The sequence below is a fragment of the Teleopsis dalmanni genome, chromosome X, assembly GCF_002237135.1.
Source record: "Teleopsis dalmanni isolate 2A chromosome X, ASM223713v2, whole genome shotgun sequence".
NCBI classification, from domain to species: domain Eukaryota; kingdom Metazoa; phylum Arthropoda; class Insecta; order Diptera; family Diopsidae; genus Teleopsis; species Teleopsis dalmanni.
In genome coordinates, this window is record NC_051848.1 from 78,194,224 (window position 1) to 78,218,053 (window position 23,830).

At 32.9% G+C, this 23,830-nt stretch overlaps 3 protein-coding genes across 3 annotated transcripts; all 3 read right to left on the reverse strand.

Moving 5' to 3' along the window:
- Positions 1–998: 998 nt before the first annotated feature.
- Positions 999–2,380, reverse strand: LOC119688573 (uncharacterized protein K02A2.6-like). Its single transcript, XM_038103247.1, has 3 exons — positions 1,876–2,380; positions 1,411–1,797; positions 999–1,120 (listed from the first exon to the last, which is right to left on the reverse strand). Exons 1-3 carry the CDS (start codon positions 2,378–2,380, stop codon positions 999–1,001), a joined length of 1,014 nt encoding a protein of 337 aa, XP_037959175.1.
- Positions 2,381–10,954: 8,574 nt separating this feature from the next.
- On the reverse strand, positions 10,955–12,336 carry LOC119688574 (uncharacterized protein K02A2.6-like). Its single transcript, XM_038103248.1, has 3 exons — positions 11,832–12,336; positions 11,367–11,753; positions 10,955–11,076 (listed from the first exon to the last, which is right to left on the reverse strand). Exons 1-3 carry the CDS (start codon positions 12,334–12,336, stop codon positions 10,955–10,957), a joined length of 1,014 nt encoding a protein of 337 aa, XP_037959176.1.
- Positions 12,337–17,024: 4,688 nt separating this feature from the next.
- LOC119688575 (uncharacterized protein K02A2.6-like) lies at positions 17,025–18,406 on the reverse strand. The gene is made up of 3 exons (XM_038103249.1): positions 17,902–18,406; positions 17,437–17,823; positions 17,025–17,146 (listed from the first exon to the last, which is right to left on the reverse strand). Exons 1-3 carry the CDS (start codon positions 18,404–18,406, stop codon positions 17,025–17,027), a joined length of 1,014 nt encoding a protein of 337 aa, XP_037959177.1.
- Between the last annotated feature and the right edge of the window lie 5,424 nt (positions 18,407–23,830).

Sequence of the window (23,830 nt, forward strand, 5' to 3'; positions counted from 1 at the left end):
TATTAAAAAGTAAAAATTACTTCTTCTCTCTACATGTCGAACAGTCCTCTTAATTCCTCCATCGTAAGTTTAAAACCCTATATTAATATTGCAAACATTGTAATGTTTAGGATCCTAAATGCCGGAGTTCCGTCCTTTTTTTAAAATTTCCGGAAATATAATTAAAAATAATACAATCAACTAAAATTAGCGATAACAGACAAATGTTATTTTAACCTTGATAATAATAATTTTTGTAAAAATACAGAACAATGTTCTAAACAAAATCAGTACTTTCAAAATACTCACTCGGAGTACTTTAATAATTTAATAGTACATTTTGGTCCTTCAAGCCGGATTTAGCAAGAGTGCTGTGTTTAAGGGAGAAAGACAATAAACTAAAAAATTCTCAAGTGATCACCCACCAGTTACCACCAGCCATCTGACTAAATAATCAAATTTTATACAGCCTTACAAACTCTAAATTTGAAAAATAAATCTATAGTTTTCCCCCACCAGTGGTAGAGACTGTAGAAAACCAAAAGCATTGTCAAAGCTAAACATTGATATAATAAAAAATAACAAAAAAGTATTGTAGCAGCAATCTAGCACAGAAAAGTTAAGCGGAAAGATGATGCCCAGGAAGAAGTAAAGGACGAGAAAATATTTGAATCTATAACCACAATTCATAATCTAAAAGCAGAGTTTATAAATGGACTGATGCAAGAAGAAGAACAGGAGTTAATAAGCGAAAGATAGAATTCACAAATTTTATTTTACGTTGTGGATTTTAAAGGAAAAAATGATATTGAAGAATGGCACCGTGAAGTCAATTAAATTAATAGAACATCAAAAAATAGAAAAAATGGATGAAGAATCAGCGAAGAACTCGACAACAGGTCCTTAGGAGACTAGACGCCTTAGAGCGGATCTTATAGAATCGAGAGCAAGAGTGTAAAAATTAGAACAAGAAATTGATTTTGGCAAATTCGAAAATAAACTCCAAGAAGAGGAAATAGCTACACTGAAACAGGAAATTTATAATCAACATAGAGTTCGCGTGGAACTGGAAGTAAAACATCAAAGTCAAGTTGCATTTTTACGAAACCAAATACGTTTTTCCACGAGTATAAAAGAACTCCTAGAAGAAAAATATAAAAAAGAAATAAGTGATATGAAAAAGAAATAAGTGATTTGGAAGAAATAGTAAAGTGTACCATTCGCGGTTGTCAAGCATTAATGAGATGGAAAAATAAGTTAGCTTTTGCGTAGTGGAAATACTCATTTGAATGGTGATAACCTATTGATGGAAAAATAAATATATGATTTGGAGTCAAGCGTTTTCATCAATATTTATACGAAAGAAGATTCACCTTAGTTCTGAAACCACGTCAGGCAACGAAGAATACATTTTTTTAAATGATGCTATACCAGGTTCATACTTCTCATCTGTAAAAGTGGTTGAAAGATTCGGTTCATTATTTTTCTTTTGTTCACTACTTTTTTGATTATCTTCTTCTTTTGCACTGGAGGCATCTGTAGCTAGAACCAACGGTAAATCTTCCTGATAATGTGCTAATTGCGCTGCATTGAGAATATGCGTTTTAAGAGCTATAAATGCTTGTTGTTGTGCTGTACCCCATGTGAATTTTACATTTTTTCGGCGCAGCATGTTGATTGGCGCGGATAATTGCGAAAAATTAGGTATAAAATTATGGTAGTAGTTTACTTTACCCATTAATGCTTCTGCTTGCTTTAGATCTTTAGGCGGCTGCGGGTTTTTTACTGCTTTTAGTCCTGACTCATCTGGCAATATGCCTTTTGCATTAATTTGACGCCCGAGATATTCGATTTTATCTCGCAGAAAAAAACATTTTTCTTGCTTGCACCTGATACCATTTTGTTGCAAAATACGAAGTACTTGTTCTAGGTGGCTGATGTGTTGTTGAAATGTAGGTGCGGAGATGATGATGTCATCGAGATAATTTCCGCAACCTTCTACGCCTTGAAGTAACTGCTCAAGATATCTTTGGAATATAGCTGGAGCGCTTGCAATCCCAAACGGTAAACGTTGGTATTGGAATAACCCAAGTGGAGTGTTGACAACCATTATTGTTTTTGCTTCATCGTCGAGTTCCATTTGTAAATACGCGTCCTTAAGGTCGATTTTTGTAAAATGTTGACCGCAATTCATTTTATGGAAAAGACTTTCGCGTATGGGCAAAGGATATTGTTCAATGTCAATTTGCGCATTGACTGCTTGTTTAAAATCCCCACAAATTCTTATGGAACCATCAGCTTTTGGCGCTAGTACAATAGGCGAAGCCCATTGGGAAAACTTCACAGGTTTCCAAATACCCGCATTTGTCAATCGATCGACTTCTTTCTTGAAAAGTGACATTTGCGAAAATGGAATTTGTCGGCTTTTGTAAAATTTCGGATGTGCATTTGGCTTTAAAAAAATACTGACCTTAAAGTTTTTTATTGTGCCAAGAGCTGGTTCAAAAATATCACCATATTTCTTACACAGCTCGCTAATTGTATGTGATTCACTTTCAGTAATGTTACAAATTTGCTGAATCTCAAACCCGAATTCTTTGAATAAATCGAAACCCAATAAATTGTTACAGTTTTCGACATCCACGACAACGATTACCACTTCCCTTTCTTTTCCGCCACATTTGATATCTACAAATTTCCAAGTCACTGGCGCAATATGGCCAATTTTGCTACATCTATTGTATACAGCATTTCTAAATTTACAGTTTTCTCTTGCATGAGAGTTTCCACAGCCAGAACATGATTTGAATTTTACTTTATTATTGTTATTGTTGAAAACACCCGGTTTTTTTATAATTGTACCAACTGAATTAACAGGCATTGAGTTTTCGATCGTTTGTTCTTTAATTGTTGCCACCGTTTTAGTGGTTGTGTCGGCTGGGGCTTTTGGAACGCAGCCGTGCGCACAGCATCGTGCGGTGTACGTATAATAATTTGGTCACGAATCATATCATCCACGAAATTGTGCAAACAATTCTGGGCTGAGCACGAAAAGTTACACTCTCTTGCCAATCCGCGGAGATCGGCTACCCACTCTCTGTATGATTGATGTGGCTTCATTTCCCTTTTGAAAAAATCGTAACGTGCAGCGACCACATGTCGTTTCGACTGGAAATGATCCGTTAGTTTTTCCGTTAAATTTTCGAAAGATTGTTCTTGTACTTTCGTGTTACCGAAAAGATTTTTTAGCAGCTCAAAATTTTCTGTGCCAATCCAAGACAAGAAAAATGATTTTTGTTTTTCACTGCAGTGAACTGAAAATGCTAAAAAATGTTGGTTAAGTTGTTTGCTATTCTTTCGAAAATTTGTGAAATACTGGAACAATGTTGTGATTTCCTTCAGATACACCGGCAGTACCTTGTTTTTGGAACATTGAGTCCATCCACTCACGTTGTTGTTTCAGTAAATTTTTTGAGAACTCTTGTTGTTCTTTAAGCAATTGCTTATAAATTTCACTTTCGCCCGGCATGATTGTATTTAAAATTGAACGGTACGAAATAAGCGTGAAAGCGATTGAATAATTGCAGATTTTTATCCTCGTCGCCAACTGAAGTAAATACAACCGACACGATTGACAGTTTATATTTAACCAAATTTTGTTTACCTTTCATTATTTAAGATTGCTTAAACTAATGCAAAACATACTAGATTATAACAATAACTATAATCGTTTTTTATTTTCTTGTCAAAGTTTTCTCTATATGACAACTGTGCTGTTCTTTATTTCATTTTATAAAAATATTAAAAAGTATAAATTAGTTCTTCTCACTACATGTCGAAGAGCCCTCTTAATTCTTCCATCGGAAGTTTACTACCACCGCTTGTCTTTACACCAGTAAGCACTCCCTCCGCAATTGATAATTTTTGTTCTTGAAGGTTTTTAATTTTTTCTTCTACTGTGTCCTTGCACATAAACTGTCGTCTTTTCTAACTCGATTATGCTCATCTTGAAATTTCACTAATAACTTGTCTTGACATATCTGCAGCACTTCTGTATCTGATATCTGATTCCGCATTTCTACTCCGAACAGCACTTCAAACGGTGTATACTTTGTTTCTTCCACTGTCTTTTTCCTCTTATCATTTTTCTCCTTATCATTCTTCTTCTTGTCATTCTTATCCTTATCATTCCCCTCCTTATCATTCTACTCCCTATCATTCTTCATCTTATCATTCTTCTTCTTATCATTCTTCTCCTTATCTTTCGTATTGTTATCATTATTTTTACCAGCGGACTTGTGGTTACCCTCTAGTTTTGGTTTTTCCTTCACAACATTTTTGCTCTCATCTTTACGTATTAATGTAGTTTTATAATTATTATTATTATTATTATTAAAGTTTAAGCGTGCAATCGCCCACCAACCGGTACTGCGGCCAGAAAAGTCCTATTGTACCAATTTCTCTATTGATTACACAAAGCCCATTAAAGCTTTGTGAATAAAGTCTAGAACTAAATCTAGAGAAGAGTTCCTAATCTGTTCTGATGACAGAAGTTCCCAATGAAACGTATTAATTTAGTTTTAACCAATTAGCTCACTACCATACCAGGATGAGCTTTTAGAAACACTTGTAAATCTGCTAAACATTTTTCTTCTTTCATTGCTGCTGCTTTAGTATAAGATGCTTTACGTTCTTCTGGTAACTGTCTCCATTCTTCAATGATTATTCTATTATTTTCCATAGCCGTTTTAATAGGAATCTTCTTTCGCATGGTGTCCCGTCTTTCATTCATATAACGTACGTACCCTGCTTCATCTGTTTTCTTTTCATTGTCAGTTTTTTCCTGTTCATATTCTTGTTTCTAGTAACTAGTTTGCTAGTAACTTCTTCTTCTTTTTCAGAAATTCAAATGTTGAAATTTGATCTCTCAAACAAATGTGCGTTGTTGACGTGCATCAGTATGTGGTACCGATATATTAAACAGATATTTTTATATTATGTATTGTTTTTATTATTGTCGCGTACCTTTTGTAAAACCACCAGCGCACCTCTATTACTTCTCCTTGGATTCGTGAATAATGCACTGTCCATATGGTAATGAATTTAAATATTTTGTTTACATTTTACATTGCATTTAATTAATTTCTCTGCTGCACATTTGCTGTATGTTATTAATTAATTATAATTAATATTGTGTCTAATTTATTTTTATAAATCCTTTCAAGTATGTTATAACTTGGAAGTTATAAGTTTTACACAAATTCTGCATTCTAATTTGTTCTTGCACTTTGCTTTCACCAATTAGAGTTTTAGTTAAGTATGTTGATCCTTTTTTTCGTGTCAGCACAACTGGGCACTTTTAATCTTTGATAGATGGGGATACTACAGGATCCCACCCATCTCATTGACTAATTTATGTATTCCTTATAAGCTTCATGATTATTCAGTGATGGATCTAAGATCTGCGTACCTCCCCGTGCAAAGAGTGATTACTCTAAGATTAGATAGTAGGATAGCCTGTAAATTTTGAAATTGAATTGTTTAATGTTGTCTTGATAGAAATGTAGCTATTTAGGTGTAGGTGTAAATTAATGGTGTAAATTGCGCTATTTAATTTTGTGGTGGAGTATATTCGTTTTCCTGTTGGGCATTTCATACATTACGATTCGTACATTATTTTTTACATTTTTTTTTGTAAAATTATTACTTCGATTGTAATTGTTATTATGGTTATTATTATTGAAGTAGATATTAGTGTTGCTGAAACAGCTACGCTTTCTTTATATGGTGACAAAGAAGCTATATTAAAATTTAGGGGGTTTTCGAATAGCTAAGAAAGAAAAGAGAAACATAAAAATTTATTTAATTTTATTGAAATTTGGCTGACCATATTATTATATTATTATAGTTATTATAGTTTATTATTATAAGTCTGTTATCGCCGAAATTCCTAAAATTATGAAACTAAAAAAAAATAAATTATAAAAATATTAAAAAGTAAAAATTACTTCTTCTCTCTACATGTCGAACAGTCCTCTTAATTCCTCCATCGTAAGTTTAAAACCCTATATTAATATTGCAAACATTGTAATGTTTAGGATCCTAAATGCCGGAGTTCCGTCCTTTTTTTAAAATTTCCGGAAATATAATTAAAAATAATACAATCAACTAAAATTAGCGATAACAGACAAATGTTATTTTAACCTTGATAATAATAATTTTTGTAAAAATACAGAACAATGTTCTAAACAAAATCAGTACTTTCAAAATACTCACTCGGAGTACTTTAATAATTTAATAGTACATTTTGGTCCTTCAAGCCGGATTTAGCAAGAGTGCTGTGTTTAAGGGAGAAAGACAATAAACTAAAAAGTTCTCAAGTGATCACCCACCAGTTACCACCAGCCATCTGACTAAATAATCAAATTTTATACAGCCTTACAAACTCTAAATTTGAAAAATAAATCTATAGTTTTCCCCACCAGTGGTAGAGACTGTAGAAAACCAAAAGCATTGTCAAAGCTAAACATTGATATAATAAAAAATAACAAAAAAGTATTGTAGCAGCAATCTAGAACAGAAAAGTTAAGCGGAAAGATGATGCCCAGGAAGAAGTAAAGGACGAGAAAATATTTGAATCTATAACCACAATTCATAATCTAAAAGCAGAGTTTATAAATGGACTGATGCAAGAAGAAGAACAGGAGTTAATAAGCGAAAGATAGAATTCACAAATTTTATTTTACGTTGTGGATTTTAAAGGAAAAAATGATATTGAAGAATGGCACCGTGAAGTCAATTAAATTAATAGAACATCAAAAAATAGAAAAAATGGATGAAGAATCAGCGAAGAACTCGACAACAGGTCCTTAGGAGACTAGACGCCTTAGAGCGGATCTTATAGAATCGAGAGCAAGAGTGTAAAAATTAGAACAAGAAATTGATTTTGGCAAATTCGAAAATAAACTCCAAGAAGAGGAAATAGCTACACTGAAACAGGAAATTTATAATCAACATAGAGTTCGCGTGGAACTGGAAGTAAAACATCAAAGTCAAGTTGCATTTTTACGAAACCAAATACGTTTTTCCACGAGTATAAAAGAACTCCTAGAAGAAAAATATAAAAAAGAAATAAGTGATATGAAAAAGAAATAAGTGATTTGGAAGAAATAGTAAAGTGTACCATTCGCGGTTGTCAAGCATTAATGAGATGGAAAAATAAGTTAGCTTTTGCGTAGTGGAAATACTCATTTGAATGGTGATAACCTATTGATGGAAAAATAAATATATGATTTGGAGTCAAGCGTTTTCATCAATATTTATACGAAAGAAGATTCACCTTAGTTCTGAAACCACGTCAGGCAACGAAGAATACATTTTTTTAAATGATGCTATACCAGGTTCATACTTCTCATCTGTAAAAGTGGTTGAATGATTCGGTTCATTATTTTTCTTTTGTTCACTACTTTTTTGATTATCTTCTTCTTTTGCACTGGAGGCATCTGTAGCTAGAACCAACGGTAAATCTTCCTGATAATGTGCTAATTGCGCTGCATTGAGAATATGCGTTTTAAGAGCTATAAATGCTTGTTGTTGTGCTGTACCCCATGTGAATTTTACATTTTTTCGGCGCAGCATGTTGATTGGCGCGGATAATTGCGAAAAATTAGGTATAAAATTATGGTAGTAGTTTACTTTACCCATTAATGCTTCTGCTTGCTTTAGATCTTTAGGCGGCTGCGGGTTTTTTACTGCTTTTAGTCCTGACTCATCTGGCAATATACCTTTTGCATTAATTTGACGCCCGAGATATTCGATTTTATCTCGCAGAAAAAAACATTTTTCTTGCTTGCACCTGATACCATTTTGTTGCAAAATACGAAGTACTTGTTCTAGGTGGCTGATGTGTTGTTGAAATGTAGGTGCGGAGATGATGATGTCATCGAGATAATTTCCGCAACCTTCTACGCCTTGAAGTAACTGCTCAAGATATCTTTGGAATATAGCTGGAGCGCTTGCAATCCCAAACGGTAAACGTTGGTATTGGAATAACCCAAGTGGAGTGTTGACAACCATTATTGTTTTTGCTTCATCGTCGAGTTCCATTTGTAAATACGCGTCCTTAAGGTCGATTTTTGTAAAATGTTGACCGCAATTCATTTTATGGAAAAGACTTTCGCGTATGGGCAAAGGATATTGTTCAATGTCAATTTGCGCATTGACTGCTTGTTTAAAATCCCCACAAATTCTTATGGAACCATCAGCTTTTGGCGCTAGTACAATAGGCGAAGCCCATTGGGAAAACTTCACAGGTTTCCAAATACCCGCATTTGTCAATCGATCGACTTTCTTGAAAAGTGACATTTGCGAAAATGGAATTTGTCGGCTTTTGTAAAATTTCGGATGTGCATTTGGCTTTAAAAAAATACTGACCTTAAAGTTTTTTATTGTGCCAAGAGCTGGTTCAAAAATATCACCATATTTCTTACACAGCTCGCTAATTGTATGTGATTCACTTTCAGTAATGTTACAAATTTGCTGAATCTCAAACCCGAATTCTTTGAATAAATCGAAACCCAATAAATTGTTACAGTTTTCGACATCCACGACAACGATTACCACTTCCCTTTCTTTTCCGCCACATTTGATATCCACAAATTTCCAACACTTCCAAGTCCTCCATTCTTCAATGATTATTCTATTATTTTCCATAGCCGTTTTAATAGGAATCTTCTTTCGCATGGTGTCCCGTCTTTCATTCATATAACGTACGTACCCTGCTTCATCTGTTTTCTTTTCATTGTCAGTTTTTTCCTGTTCATATTCTTGTTTCTAGTAACTAGTTTGCTAGTAACTTCTTCTTCTTTTTCAGAAATTCAAATGTTGAAATTTGATCTCTCAAACAAATGTGCGTTGTTGACGTGCATCAGTATGTGGTACCGATATATTAAACAGATATTTTTATATTGTGTATTGTTTTTATTATTGTCGCGTACCTTCTGTAAAACCACCAGCGCACCTCTATTATTTCTCCTTGGATTCGTGAATAATGCACTGTCCATATGGTAATGAATTTAAATATTTTGTTTACATTTTACATTGCATTTAATTAATTTCTCTGCTGCACATTTGCTGTATGTTATTAATTAATTATAATTAATATTGTGTCTAATTTATTTTTATAAATCCTTTCAAGTATGTTATAACTTGGAAGTTATAAGTTTTACACAAATTCTGCATTCTAATTTGTTCTTGCACTTTGCTTTCACCAATTAGAGTTTTAGTTAAGTATGTTGATACTTTTTTTCGTGTCAGCACAACTGGGCACTTTTAATCTTTGATAGATGGGGATACTACAGGATCCCACCCATCTCATTGACTAATAATAAGCTTCATTCCTTATAAGCTTCATGATTATTCAGTGATGGATCTAAGATCTGCGTACCTCCCCGTGCAAAGAGTGATTACTCTAAGATTAGATAGTAGGATAGTAGCAAGTAGGATAGCCTGTAAATTTTGAAATTGAATTGTTTAATGTTGTCTTGATAGAAATGTAGCTATTTAGGTGTAGGTGTAAATTAATGGTGTAAATTGCGCTATTTAATTTTGTGGTGGAGTATATTCGTTTTCCTGTTGGGCATTTCATACATTACGATTCGTACATTATTTTTTACATTTTTTTTTGTAAAATTATTACTTCGATTGTAATTGTTATTATGGTTATTATTATTGAAGTAGATATTAGTGTTGCTGAAACAGCTACGCTTTCTTTATATGGTGACAAAGAAGCTATATTAAAATTTAGGGGGTTTTCAAATAGCTAAGAAAGAAAAGAGAAACATAAAAATTTATTTAATTTTATTGAAATTTGGCTGACCATATTATTATATTATTATAGTTATTATAGTTTATTATTATAAGTCTGTTATCGCCTAAATTCCTAAAATTATGAAACTAAAAAAAAATAAATTATAAAAATATTAAAAAGTAAAAATTACTTCTTCTCTCTACATGTCGAACAGTCCTCTTAATTCCTCCATCGTAAGTTTAAAACCCTATATTAATATTGCAAACATTGTAATGTTTAGAATCCTAAATGCCGGAGTTCCGTCCTTTTTTTAAAATTTCCGGAAATATAATTAAAAATAATACAATCAACTAAAATTAGCGATAACAGACAAATGTTATTTTAACCTTGATAATAATAATTTTTGTAAAAATACAGAACAATGTTCTAAACAAAATCAGTACTTTCAAAATACTCACTCGGAGTACTTTAATAATTTAATAGTACATTTTGGTCCTTCAAGCCGGATTTAGCAAGAGTGCTGTGTTTAAGGGAGAAAGACAATAAACTAAAAAATTCTCAAGTGATCACCCACCAGTTACCACCAGCCATCTGACTAAATAATCAAATTTTATACAGCCTTACAAACTCTAAATTTGAAAAATAAATCTATAGTTTTCCCCACCAGTGGTAGAGACTGTAGAAAACCAAAAGCATTGTCAAAGCTAAACATTGATATAATAAAAAATAACAAAAAAGTATTGTAGCAGCAATCTAGAACAGAAAAGTTAAGCGGAAAGATGATGCCCAGGAAGAAGTAAAGGACGAGAAAATATTTGAATCTATAACCACAATTCATAATCTAAAAGCAGAGTTTATAAATGGACTGATGCAAGAAGAAGAACAGGAGTTAATAAGCGAAAGATAGAATTCACAAATTTTATTTTACGTTGTGGATTTTAAAGGAAAAAATGATATTGAAGAATGGCACCGTGAAGTCAATTAAATTAATAGAACATCAAAAAATAGAAAAAATGGATGAAGAATCAGCGAAGAACTCGACAACAGGTCCTTAGGAGACTAGACGCCTTAGAGCGGATCTTATAGAATCGAGAGCAAGAGTGTAAAAATTAGAACAAGAAATTGATTTTGGCAAATTCGAAAATAAACTCCAAGAAGAGGAAATAGCTACACTGAAACAGGAAATTTATAATCAACATAGAGTTCGCGTGGAACTGGAAGTAAAACATCAAAGTCAAGTTGCATTTTTACGAAACCAAATACGTTTTTCCACGAGTATAAAAGAACTCCTAGAAGAAAAATATAAAAAAGAAATAAGTGATATGAAAAAGAAATAAGTGATTTGGAAGAAATAGTAAAGTGTATCATTCGCGGTTGTCAAGCATTAATGAGATGGAAAAATAAGTTAGCTTTTGCGTAGTGGAAATACTCATTTGAATGGTGATAACCTATTGATGGAAAAATAAATATATGATTTGGAGTCAAGCGTTTTCATCAATATTTATACGAAAGAAGATTCACCTTAGTTCTGAAACCACGTCAGGCAACGAAGAATACATTTTTTTAAATGATGCTATACCAGGTTCATACTTCTCATCTGTAAAAGTGGTTGAAAGATTCGGTTCATTATTTTTCTTTTGTTCACTACTTTTTTGATTATCTTCTTCTTTTGCACTGGAGGCATCTGTAGCTAGAACCAACGGTAAATCTTCCTGATAATGTGCTAATTGCGCTGCATTGAGAATATGCGTTTTAAGAGCTATAAATGCTTGTTGTTGTGCTGTACCCCATGTGAATTTTACATTTTTTCGGCGCAGCATGTTGATTGGCGCGGATAATTGCGAAAAATTAGGTATAAAATTATGGTAGTAGTTTACTTTACCCATTAATGCTTCTGCTTGCTTTAGATCTTTAGGCGGCTGCGGGTTTTTTACTGCTTTTAGTCCTGACTCATCTGGCAATATGCCTTTTGCATTAATTTGACGCCCGAGATATTCGATTTTATCTCGCAGAAAAAAACATTTTTCTTGCTTGCACCTGATACCATTTTGTTGCAAAATACGAAGTACTTGTTCTAGGTGGCTGATGTGTTGTTGAAATGTAGGTGCGGAGATGATGATGTCATCGAGATAATTTCCGCAACCTTCTACGCCTTGAAGTAACTGCTCAAGATATCTTTGGAATATAGCTGGAGCGCTTGCAATCCCAAACGGTAAACGTTGGTATTGGAATAACCCAAGTGGAGTGTTGACAACCATTATTGTTTTTGCTTCATCGTCGAGTTCCATTTGTAAATACGCGTCCTTAAGGTCGATTTTTGTAAAATGTTGACCGCAATTCATTTTATGGAAAAGACTTTCGCGTATGGGCAAAGGATATTGTTCAATGTCAATTTGCGCATTGACTGCTTGTTTAAAATCCCCACAAATTCTTATGGAACCATCAGCTTTTGGCGCTAGTACAATAGGCGAAGCCCATTGGGAAAACTTCACAGGTTTCCAAATACCCGCATTTGTCAATCGATTGACTTCTTTCTTGAAAAGTGACATTTGCGAAAATGGAATTTGTCGGCTTTTGTAAAATTTCGGATGTGCATTTGGCTTTAAAAAAATACTGACCTTAAAGTTTTTTATTGTGCCAAGAGCTGGTTCAAAAATATCACCATATTTCTTACACAGCTCGCTAATTGTATGTGATTCACTTTCAGTAATGTTACAAATTTGCTGAATCTCAAACCCGAATTCTTTGAATAAATCGAAACCCAATAAATTGTTACAGTTTTCGACATCCACGACAACGATTACCACTTCCCTTTCTTTTCCGCCACATTTGATATCTACAAATTTCCAAGTCACTGGCGCAATATGGCCAATTTTGCTACATCTATTGTATACAGCATTTCTAAATTTACAGTTTTCTCTTGCATGAGAGTTTCCACAGCCAGAACATGATTTGAATTTTACTTTATTATTGTTATTGTTGAAAACACCCGGTTTTTTTATAATTGTACCAACTGAATTAACAGGCATTGAGTTTTCGATCGTTTGTTCTTTAATTGTTGCCACCGTTTTAGTGGTTGTGTCGGCTGGGGCTTTTGGAACGCAGCCGTGCGCACAGCATCGTGCGGTGTACGTATAATAATTTGGTCACGAATCATATCATCCACGAAATTGTGCAAACAATTCTGGGCTGAGCACGAAAAGTTACACTCTCTTGCCAATCCGCGGAGATCGGCTACCCACTCTCTGTATGATTGATGTGGCTTCATTTCCCTTTTGAAAAAATCGTAACGTGGAGCGACCACATGTCGTTTCGACTGGAAATGATCCGTTAGTTTTTCCGTTAAATTTTCGAAAGATTGTTCTTGTACTTTCGTGTTACCGAAAAGATTTTTTAGCAGCTCAAAATTTTCTGTGCCAATCCAAGACAAGAAAAATGATTTTTGTTTTTCACTGCAGTGAACTGAAAATGCTAAAAAATGTTGGTTAAGTTGTTTGCTATTCTTTCGAAAATTTGTGAAATACTGGAACAATGTTGTGATTTCCTTCAGATACACCGGCAGTACCTTGTTTTTGGAACATTGAGTCCATCCACTCACGTTGTTGTTTCAGTAAATTTTTTGAGAACTCTTGTTGTTCTTTAAGCAATTGCTTATAAATTTCACTTTCGCCCGGCATGATTGTATTTAAAATTGAACGGTACGAAATAAGCGTGAAAGCGATTGAATAATTGCAGATTTTTATCCTCGTCGCCAACTGAAGTAAATACAACCGACACGATTGACAGTTTATATTTAACCAAATTTTGTTTACCTTTCATTATTTAAGATTGCTTAAACTAATGCAAAACATACTAGATTATAACAATAACTATAATCGTTTTTTATTTTCTTGTCAAAGTTTTCTCTATATGACAACTGTGCTGTTCTTTATTTCATTTTATAAAAATATTAAAAAGTATAAATTAGTTCTTCTCACTACATGTCGAAGAGCCCTCTTAATTCTTCCATCGGAAGTTTACTACCACCGCTTGTCTTTACACCAGTAAGCACTCCCTCCGCAATTGATAATTTTTGTTCTCACTACATGTCGAAGAGCCCTCTTAATTCTTCCATCGGAAGTTTACTACCACCGCTTGTCTTTACACCAGTAAGCACTCCCTCCGCAATTGATAATTTTTGTTCTTGAAGGTTTTTAATTATTTCTTCTACTGTGTCCTTGCACATAAACTGTCGTCTTTTCTAACTCGATTATGCTCATCTTGAAATTTCACTAATAACTTGTCTTGACATATCTGCAGCACTTCTGTATCTGATATCTGATTCCGCATTTCTACTCTGAACAGCACTTCAAACGGTGTATACTTTGTTTCTTCCACTGTCTTTTTCCTCTTATCATTTTTCTCCTTATCATTCTTCTTCTTGTCATTCTTATCCTTATCATTCCCCTCTTTATCATTCTACTCCCTATCATTCTTCATCTTATCATTCTTCTTCTTATCATTCTTCTCCTTATCTTTCGTATTGTTATCATTATTTTTACCAGCGGACTTGTGGTTACCCTCTAGTTTTGGTTTTTCCTTCACAACAGTTTTGCTCTCACCTTTACGTATTAATGTAGTTTTATAATTATTATTATTATTATTATTAAAGTTTAAGCGTGCAATCGCCCACCAACCGGTACTGCGGCCAGAAAAGTCCTATTGTACCAATTTCTCTATTGATTACACAAAGCCCATTAAAGCTTTGTGAATAAAGTCTAGAACTAAATCTAGAGAAGAGTTCCTAATCTGTTCTGATGACAGAAGTTCCCAATGAAACGTATTAATTTAGTTTTAACCAATTAGCTCACTACCATACCAGGATGAGCTTTTAGAAACACTTGTAAATCTGCTAAACATTTTTCTTCTTTCATTGCTGCTGCTTTAGTATAAGATGCTTTACGTTCTTCTGGTAACTGTCTCCATTCTTCAATGATTATTCTATTATTTTCCATAGCCGTTTTAATAGGAATCTTCTTTCGCATGGTGTCCCGTCTTTCATTCATATAACGTACGTACCCTGCTTCATCTGTTTTCTTTTCATTGTCAGTTTTTTCCTGTTCATATTCTTGTTTCTAGTAACTAGTTTGCTAGTAACTTCTTCTTCTTTTTCAGAAATTCAAATGTTGAAATTTGATCTCTCAAACAAATGTGCGTTGTTGACGTGCATCAGTATGTGGTACCGATATATTAAACAGTATTATATATGAATGTTTTTATTATGTCGCTGTACCTTTTGTAAAAACCAACCATGCGCACCTCTATTTACTTCTCCTTGGATTCGTGGAATAATGCACTGTCATATGGTAATGAATTTAAATATTTTGTTTACATTTTACATTGCATTTAATTAATTTCTCTGCTGCACATTTGCTGTATGTTATTAATTAATTATAATTAATATTGTGTCTAATTTATTTTTATAAATCCTTTCAAGTATGTTATAACTTGGAAGTTATAAGTTTTACACAAATTCTGCATTCTAATTTGTTCTTGCACTTTGCTTTCACCAATTAGAGTTTTAGTTAAGTATGTTGATCCTTTTTTTCGTGTCAGCACAACTGGGCACTTTTAATCTTTGATAGATGGGGATACTACAGGATCCCACCCATCTCATTGACTAATTTATGTATTCCTTATAAGCTTCATGATTATTCAGTGATGGATCTAAGATCTGCGTACCTCCCCGTGCAAAGAGTGATTACTCTAAGATTAGATAGTAGGATAGCCTGTAAATTTTGAAATTGAATTGTTTAATGTTCTCTTGATAGAAATGTAGCTATTTAGGTGTAGGTGTAAATTAATGGTGTAAATTGCGCTATTTAATTTTGTGGTGGAGTATATTCGTTTTCCTGTTGGGCATTTCATACATTACGATTCGTACATTATTTTTTACATTTTTTTTTGTAAAATTATTACTTCGATTGTAATTGTTATTATGGTTATTATTATTGAAGTAGATATTAGTGTTGCTGAAACAGCTACGCTTTCTTTATATGGTGACAAAGAAGCTATATTAAAATTTAGGGGGTTTTCGAATAGCTAAGAAAGAAAAGAGAAACATAAAAATTTATTTAATTTTATTGAAATTTGGCTGACCATATTATTATATTATTATAGTTATTATAGTTTATTATTATAAGTCTGTTATCGCCGAAATTCCTAAAATTATGAAACTAAAAAAAAATAAATTATAAAAATATTAAAAAGTAAAAATTACTTCTTCTCTCTACATGTCGAACAGTCCTCTTAATTCCTCCATCGTAAGTTTAAAACCCTATATTAATATTGCAAACATTGTAATGTTTAGGATCCTAAATGCCGGAGTTCCGTCCTTTTTTTAAAATTTCCGGAAATATAATTAAAAATAATACAATCAACTAAAATTAGCGATAACAGACAAATGTTATTTTAACCTTGATAATAATAATTTTTGTAAAAATACAGAACAATGTTCTAAACAAAATCAGTACTTTCAAAATACTCACTCGGAGTACTTTAATAATTTAATAGTACATTTTGGTCCTTCAAGCCGGATTTAGCAAGAGTGCTGTGTTTAAGGGAGAAAGACAATAAACTAAAAAGTTCTCAAGTGATCACCCACCAGTTACCACCAGCCATCTGACTAAATAATCAAATTTTATACAGCCTTACAAACTCTAAATTTGAAAAATAAATCTATAGTTTTCCCCCACCAGTGGTAGAGACTGTAGAAAACCAAAAGCATTATCAAAGCTAAACATTGATATAATAAAAAATAACAAAAAAGTATTGTAGCAGCAATCTAGAACAGAAAAGTTAAGCGGAAAGATGATGCCCAGGAAGCAGTAAAGGACGAGAAAATATTTGAATCTATAACCACAATTCATAATCTAAAAGCAGAGTTTATAAATGAACTGATGCAAGAAGAAGAACAGGAGTTAATAAGCGAAAGATAGAATTCACAAATTTTATTTTATGTTGTGGATTTTAAAGGAAAAAATGATATTGAAGAATGGCACCGTGAAGTCAATTAAATTAATAGAACATCAAAAAATAGAAAAAATGGATGAAGAATCAGCGAAGAACTCGACAACAGGTCCTTAGGAGACTAGACGCCTTAGAGCGGATCTTATAGAATCGAGAGCAAGAGTGTAAAAATTAGAACAAGAAATTGATTTTGGCAAATTCGAAAATAAACTCCAAGAAGAGGAAATAGCTACACTGAAACAGGAAATTTATAATCAACATAGAGTTCGCGTGGAACTGGAAGTAAAACATCAAAGTCAAGTTGCATTTTTACGAAACCAAATACGTTTTTCCACGAGTATAAAAGAACTCCTAGAAGAAAAATATGAAAAAGAAATAAGTGATATGAAAAAGAAATAAGTGATTTGGAAGAAATAGTAAAGTGTATCATTCGCGGTTGTCAAGCATTAATGAGATGGAAAAATAAGTTAGCTTTTGCGTAGTGGAAATACTCATTTGAATGGTGATAACCTATTGATGGAAAAATAAATATATGATTTGGAGTCAAGCGTTTTCATCAATATTTATACGAAAGAAGATTCACCTTAGTTCTGAAACCACGTCAGGCAACGAAGAATACATTTTTTTAAATGATGCTATACCAGGTTCATACTTCTCATCTGTAAAAGTGGTTGAATGATTCGGTTCATTATTTTTCTTTTGTTCACTACTTTTTTGATTATCTTCTTCTTTTGCACTGGAGGCATCTGTAGCTAGAACCAACGGTAAATCTTCCTGATAATGTGCTAATTGCGCTGCATTGAGAATATGCGTTTTAAGAGCTATAAATGCTTGTTGTTGTGCTGTACCCCATGTGAATTTTACATTTTTTCGGCGCAGCATGTTGATTGGCGCGGATAATTGCGAAAAATTAGGTATAAAATTATGGTAGTAGTTTACTTTACCCATTAATGCTTCTGCTTGCTTTAGATCTTTAGGCGGCTGCGGGTTTTTTACTGCTTTTAGTCCTGACTCATCTGGCAATATGCCTTTTGCATTAATTTGACGCCCGAGATATTCGATTTTATCTCGCAGAAAAAAACATTTTTCTTGCTTGCACCTGATACCATTTTGTTGCAAAATACGAAGTACTTGTTCTAGGTGGCTGATGTGTTGTTGAAATGTAGGTGCGGAGATGATGATGTCATCGAGATAATTTCCGCAACCTTCTACGCCTTGAAGTAACTGCTCAAGATATCTTTGGAATATAGCTGGAGCGCTTGCAATCCCAAACGGTAAACGTTGGTATTGGAATAAACCAAGTGGAGTGTTGACAACCATTATTGTTTTTGCTTCATCGTCGAGTTCCATTTGTAAATACGCGTCCTTAAGGTCGATTTTTGTAAAATGTTGACCGCAATTAATTTTATGGAAAAGACTTTCGCGTATGGGTAAAGGATATTGTTCAATGTCAATTTGCGCATTGACTGCTTGTTTAAAATCCCCACAAATTCTTATGGAACCATCAGCTTTTGGCGCTAGTACAATAGGCGAAGCCCATTGGGAAAACTTCACAGGTTTCCAAATACCCGCATTTGTCAATCGATCGACTTCTTTCTTGAAAAGTGACATTTGCGAAAATGGAATTTGTCGGCTTTTGTAAAATTTCGGATGTGCATTTGGCTTTAAAAAAATACTGACCTTAAAGTTTTTTATTGTGCCAAGAGCTGGTTCAAAAATATCACCATATTTCTTACACAGCTCGCTAATTGTATGTGATTCACTTTCAGTAATGTTACAAATTTGCTGAATCTCAAACCCGAATTCTTTGAATAAATCGAAACCCAATAAATTGTTACAGTTTTCGACATCCACGACAACGATTACCACTTCCCTTTCTTTTCCGCCACATTTGATATCTACAAATTTCCAAGTCACTTCCAAGTCTCCATTCTTCAATGATTATTCTATTATTTTCCATAGCCGTTTTAATAGGAATCTTCTTTCGCATGGTGTCCCGTCTTTCATTCATATAACGTACGTACCCTGCTTCATCTGTTTTCTTTTCATTGTCAGTTTTTTCCTGTTCATATTCTTGTTTCTAGTAACTAGTTTGCTAGTAACTTCTTCTTCTTTTTCAGAAATTCAAATGTTGAAATTTGATCTCTCAAACAAATGTGCGTTGTTGACGTGCATCAGTATGTGGTACCGATATATTAAACAGATATTTTTATATTATGTATTGTTTTTATTATTGTCGCGTACCTTCTGTAAAACCACCAGCGCACCTCTATTATTTCTCCTTGGATTCGTGAATAATGCACTGTCCATATGGTAATGAATTTAAATATTTTGTTTACATTTTACATTGCATTTAATTAATTTCTCTGCTGCACATTTGCTGTATCTTATTAATTAATTATAATTAATATTGTGTCTAATTTATTTTTATAAATCCTTTCAAGTATGTTATAACTTGGAAGTTATAAGTTTTACACAAATTCTGCATTCTAATTTGTTCTTGCACTTTGCTTTCACCAATTAGAGTTTTAGTTAAGTATGTTGATCCTTTTTTTCGTGTCAGCACAACTGGGCACTTTTAATCTTTGATAGATGGGGATACTACAGGATCCCACCCATCTCATTGACTAATTTATGTATTCCTTATAAGCTTCATGATTATTCAGTGATGGATCTAAGATCTGCGTACCTCCCCGTGCAAAGAGTGATTACTCTAAGATTAGATAGTAGGATAGTAGCAAGTAGGATAGCCTGTAAATTTTGAAATTGAATTGTTTAATGTTGTCTTGATAGAAATGTAGCTATTTAGGTGTAGGTGTAAATTAATGGTGTAAATTGCGCTATTTAATTTTGTGGTGGAGTATATTCGTTTTCCTGTTGGGCATTTCATACATTACGATTCGTACATTATTTTTTACATTTTTTTTTGTAAAATTATTACTTCGATTGTAATTGTTATTATGGTTATTATTATTGAAGTAGATATTAGTGTTGCTGAAACAGTTACGCTTTCTTTATATGGTGACAAAGAAGCTATATTAAAATTTAGGTGGTTTTCGAATAGCAAAGAAAGAAAAGAGAAACATAAAAATTTATTTAATTTTATTGAAATTTGGCTGACCATATTATTATATTATTATAGTTATTATAGTTTATTATTATAAGTCTGTTATCGCCTAAATTCCTAAAATTGTGAAACTAAAAAAAAATAAATTATAAAAATATTAAAAAGTAAAAATTACTTCTTCTCTCTACATGTCGAACAGTCCTCTTAATTCCTCCATCGTAAGTTTAAAACCCTATATTAATATTGCAAACATTGTAATGTTTAGGATCCTAAATGCCGGAGTTCCGTCCTTTTTTTAAAATTTCCGGAAATATAATTAAAAATAATACAATCAACTAAAATTAGCGATAACAGACAAATGTTATTTTAACCTTGATAATAATAATTTTTGTAAAAATACAGAACAATGTTCTAAACAAAATCAGTACTTTCAAAATACTCACTCGGAGTACTTTAATAATTTAATAGTACATTTTGGTCCTTCAAGCCGGATTTAGCAAGAGTGCTGTGTTTAAGGGAGAAAGACAATAAACTAAAAAATTCTCAAGTGATCACCCACCAGTTACCACCAGCCATCTGACTAAATAATCAAATTTTATACAGCCTTACAAACTCTAAATTTGAAAAATAAATCTATAGTTTTCCCCACCAGTGGTAGAGACTGTAGAAAACCAAAAGCATTATCAAAGCTAAACATTGATATAATAAAAAATAACAAAAAAGTATTGTAGCAGCAATCTAGAACAGAAAAGTTAAGCGGAAAGATGATGCCCAGGAAGCAGTAAAGGACGAGAAAATATTTGAATCTATAACCACAATTCATAATCTAAAAGCAGAGTTTATAAATGGACTGATGCAAGAAGAAGAACAGGAGTTAATAAGCGAAAGATAGAATTCACAAATTTTATTTTATGTTGTGGATTTTAAAGGAAAAAATGATATTGAAGAATGGCACCGTGAAGTCAATTAAATTAATAGAACATCAAAAAATAGAAAAAATGGATGAAGAATCAGCGAAGAGCTCGACAACAGGTCCTTAGGAGACTAGACGCCTTAGAGCGGATCTTATAGAATCGAGAGCAAGAGTGTAAAAATTAGAACAAGAAATTGATTTTGGCAAATTCGAAAATAAACTCCAAGAAGAGGAAATAGCTACACTGAAACAGGAAATTTATAATCAACATAGAGTTCGCGTGGAACTGGAAGTAAAACATCAAAGTCAAGTTGCATTTTTACGAAACCAAATACGTTTTTCCACGAGTATAAAAGAACTCCTAGAAGAAAAATATGAAAAAGAAATAAGTGATATGAAAAAGAAATAAGTGATTTGGAAGAAATAGTAAAGTGTACCATTCGCGGTTGTCAAGCATTAATGAGATGGAAAAATAAGTTAGCTTTTGCGTAGTGGAAATACTCATTTGAATGGTGATAACCTATTGATGGAAAAATAAAAAATCGAAGGTAAAACACCTGAAAAAAATACTCAATAAGAATATTGAAAACAAAAATTACAATGAAGCTTAAGTTAAAAATCATGACAGCAAAAATAATAAAGTTGTAATAGATGATAAATTGGAAAAAATATCTACAAATTACTATTCCGAAAATTAGAAAGTATTAGAAAAAGAGTATGGGAATAGTAATATAACAACTGATGATTCATCAAATCCAATTCATCAAAATGCAATTAATTTAACAATTGAAAAAGAAGGCGCAGAAGAAGATGAACTTCTAGGTATATCAGGTGATACCAAAAACCATGAACACAAATTTAAATCAAATAATAATTTGATAACTTCAAAAACAAATTCACAAATAATGAATCCAAAAATTTTCTTCAACACAAATTATTTTTTATATCATTTTGTTGGCACCTGAACTGCTCACTACGGAGGATTTTGTGCGGCAATTGATTATATTACGAGAAGTTGGGCGGTAGAACAAACTATAGTGAAGAAATGTGGTGCGTCACCACAAACACTGAAAAATATCCTTACAAAGTTGAATACAGTTCCAGTTCAGTGGCAGTTCCAAGTAATAATCAAGCATAAGAGTATTGAAAGCTTTGGGAAAAATGGAAGAAGAAATACCTCATATGTATGAATCAAATAATCGATGAAGGAGTCAGATTGTTCTATATCTTCTGTACAGTTTATATATATTGTATTTTCTTATTAAAATACAACAATAAAATTGGACCTTTTTTTACAGAAGTGGTAATGAAATGGTAGTGCATTTTTTACAGAAATGCAGCCATTTTTCTTATTTTTGATTGGTTCTGTTCGATATAAAAATAACAACCACTGTTCATTTATACTACTTCTTAATAACTAACTTTATTTACAAAATCATTTTTAGATACAAAAATAGTGTTGCCATAACAAAAGTATGGCATGACAATATTATTTATTAATTAACATAAGTATTGCCAGTTTTACAACACTCCTCCTCAATGCTTATCTTCAAACCAATCCAAGTAATTCAATATTTTAATTCAAAATAAAAAGTATTTTTATGTAAAGTCCATTTCTCCCACTCGTATTCGTTCGCGACTGTCGCCACGCTTAATGTGCCAATTTTTTTTCATTAAACTGATGTTCATTTTGTCTCCTAGCATTTTCACGATGGTGCATAAGCTTGTCATGCCAGTCATTATCCACTTTATTTTGACGTTCGCCAGATAATCCTTTATAGCGAGGTTGTTTATTGTATTTATGATTATTATCGTTGATATTACTTTTATCGTGCTTAAATGAGCGCTTTCCGAAACGTTCGTCAGAATCATCGTCGTCATCATGATCATCGTAAGCCTCATGACTTTCTCTGCGCTTATGATATTGAGATTTATTATGCTCTTCATTGCTTTCTCGACTGTCACGTTCTCTAGAATTGTTTACAGATTTTCTCTGCTTTTCTGAAAAATTTTCATTCTTTCTATAGTCATCTCGACGTTCCATTGGCTTCCTGCGCCATTCTTGGCTATTTCCATCAAAATTGTCATTTTCCGGATTATTATTATTAGCTTTTTGTGTGTCTACGTTAGGAAATTGCTCAGTTTCTCTTTTTTCAACAAAAACGCTCTTCTTCTTTAGACCATCAAGTCTTTCTGCCGAATTTTTAAAAGATTTCAGATCATTCATCGTATCACCATTTTGTTTCATTGATGATTTTCCACTTGCTTGTGTTCCTACACAATTTTCGGGAGTTTCAACAAATTTACCATCTCTGCATTTATGTGGACGTTTTAAGTCGTCTTCACTAATTTCAACATTTTCAACCTTGCCGTCATTTTCTTGCCACACTCTGAAGTTTTTACTTTTGCTTTCCATTTGCCCAGCACCATTTCGTTTATAATGTTGGTGCTGTCCGTACGGTAATTTTTCCAAACTCCAAGTTTCATTTTTTAACAGTGTGTTGTACTCCTCCTGCATTGCATTATACCATTCAGTTGATTGTTTACTATCTAATGCCTCTTTTACTGACTGTGGAATTACTATATCTTTGGAACTTATCCAATTCAAAATGTTGTATTGTTTTTTCGGTCTTCCAGGTAAATCTGTTTTAATCATTTTTGGTCTTCCTGGCATAATCTTTTTGGACACATCTTGTAGATTACTTTGCTCATCATCTAATACTTCGAATTCATTTTCACTTCGATTCGTTGTTTCTACGTGATCGTCAGTTTTATAAATTTCATTTTCTGGTTCAACTTCTTCTTTAAGCATTTGTATTTTGATATTCACAGTTTCTCTTGGATGAACATTTTCAATAAAATAAACGTCTCGGCTTATGATCACATCTTGTTTTATCTTGTCATATAATCTATAGGCTTTTGAAGTATCTGAGTACCCAACCATGATACACTCTCTTCCTTTAGCACGAAACTTTCTATGTTGTGTTTTATCTAACGCTACTACAACTGAACCAAAAATTTTCAGATGGGCCACTATTGGTTTACGCCCTGTCCA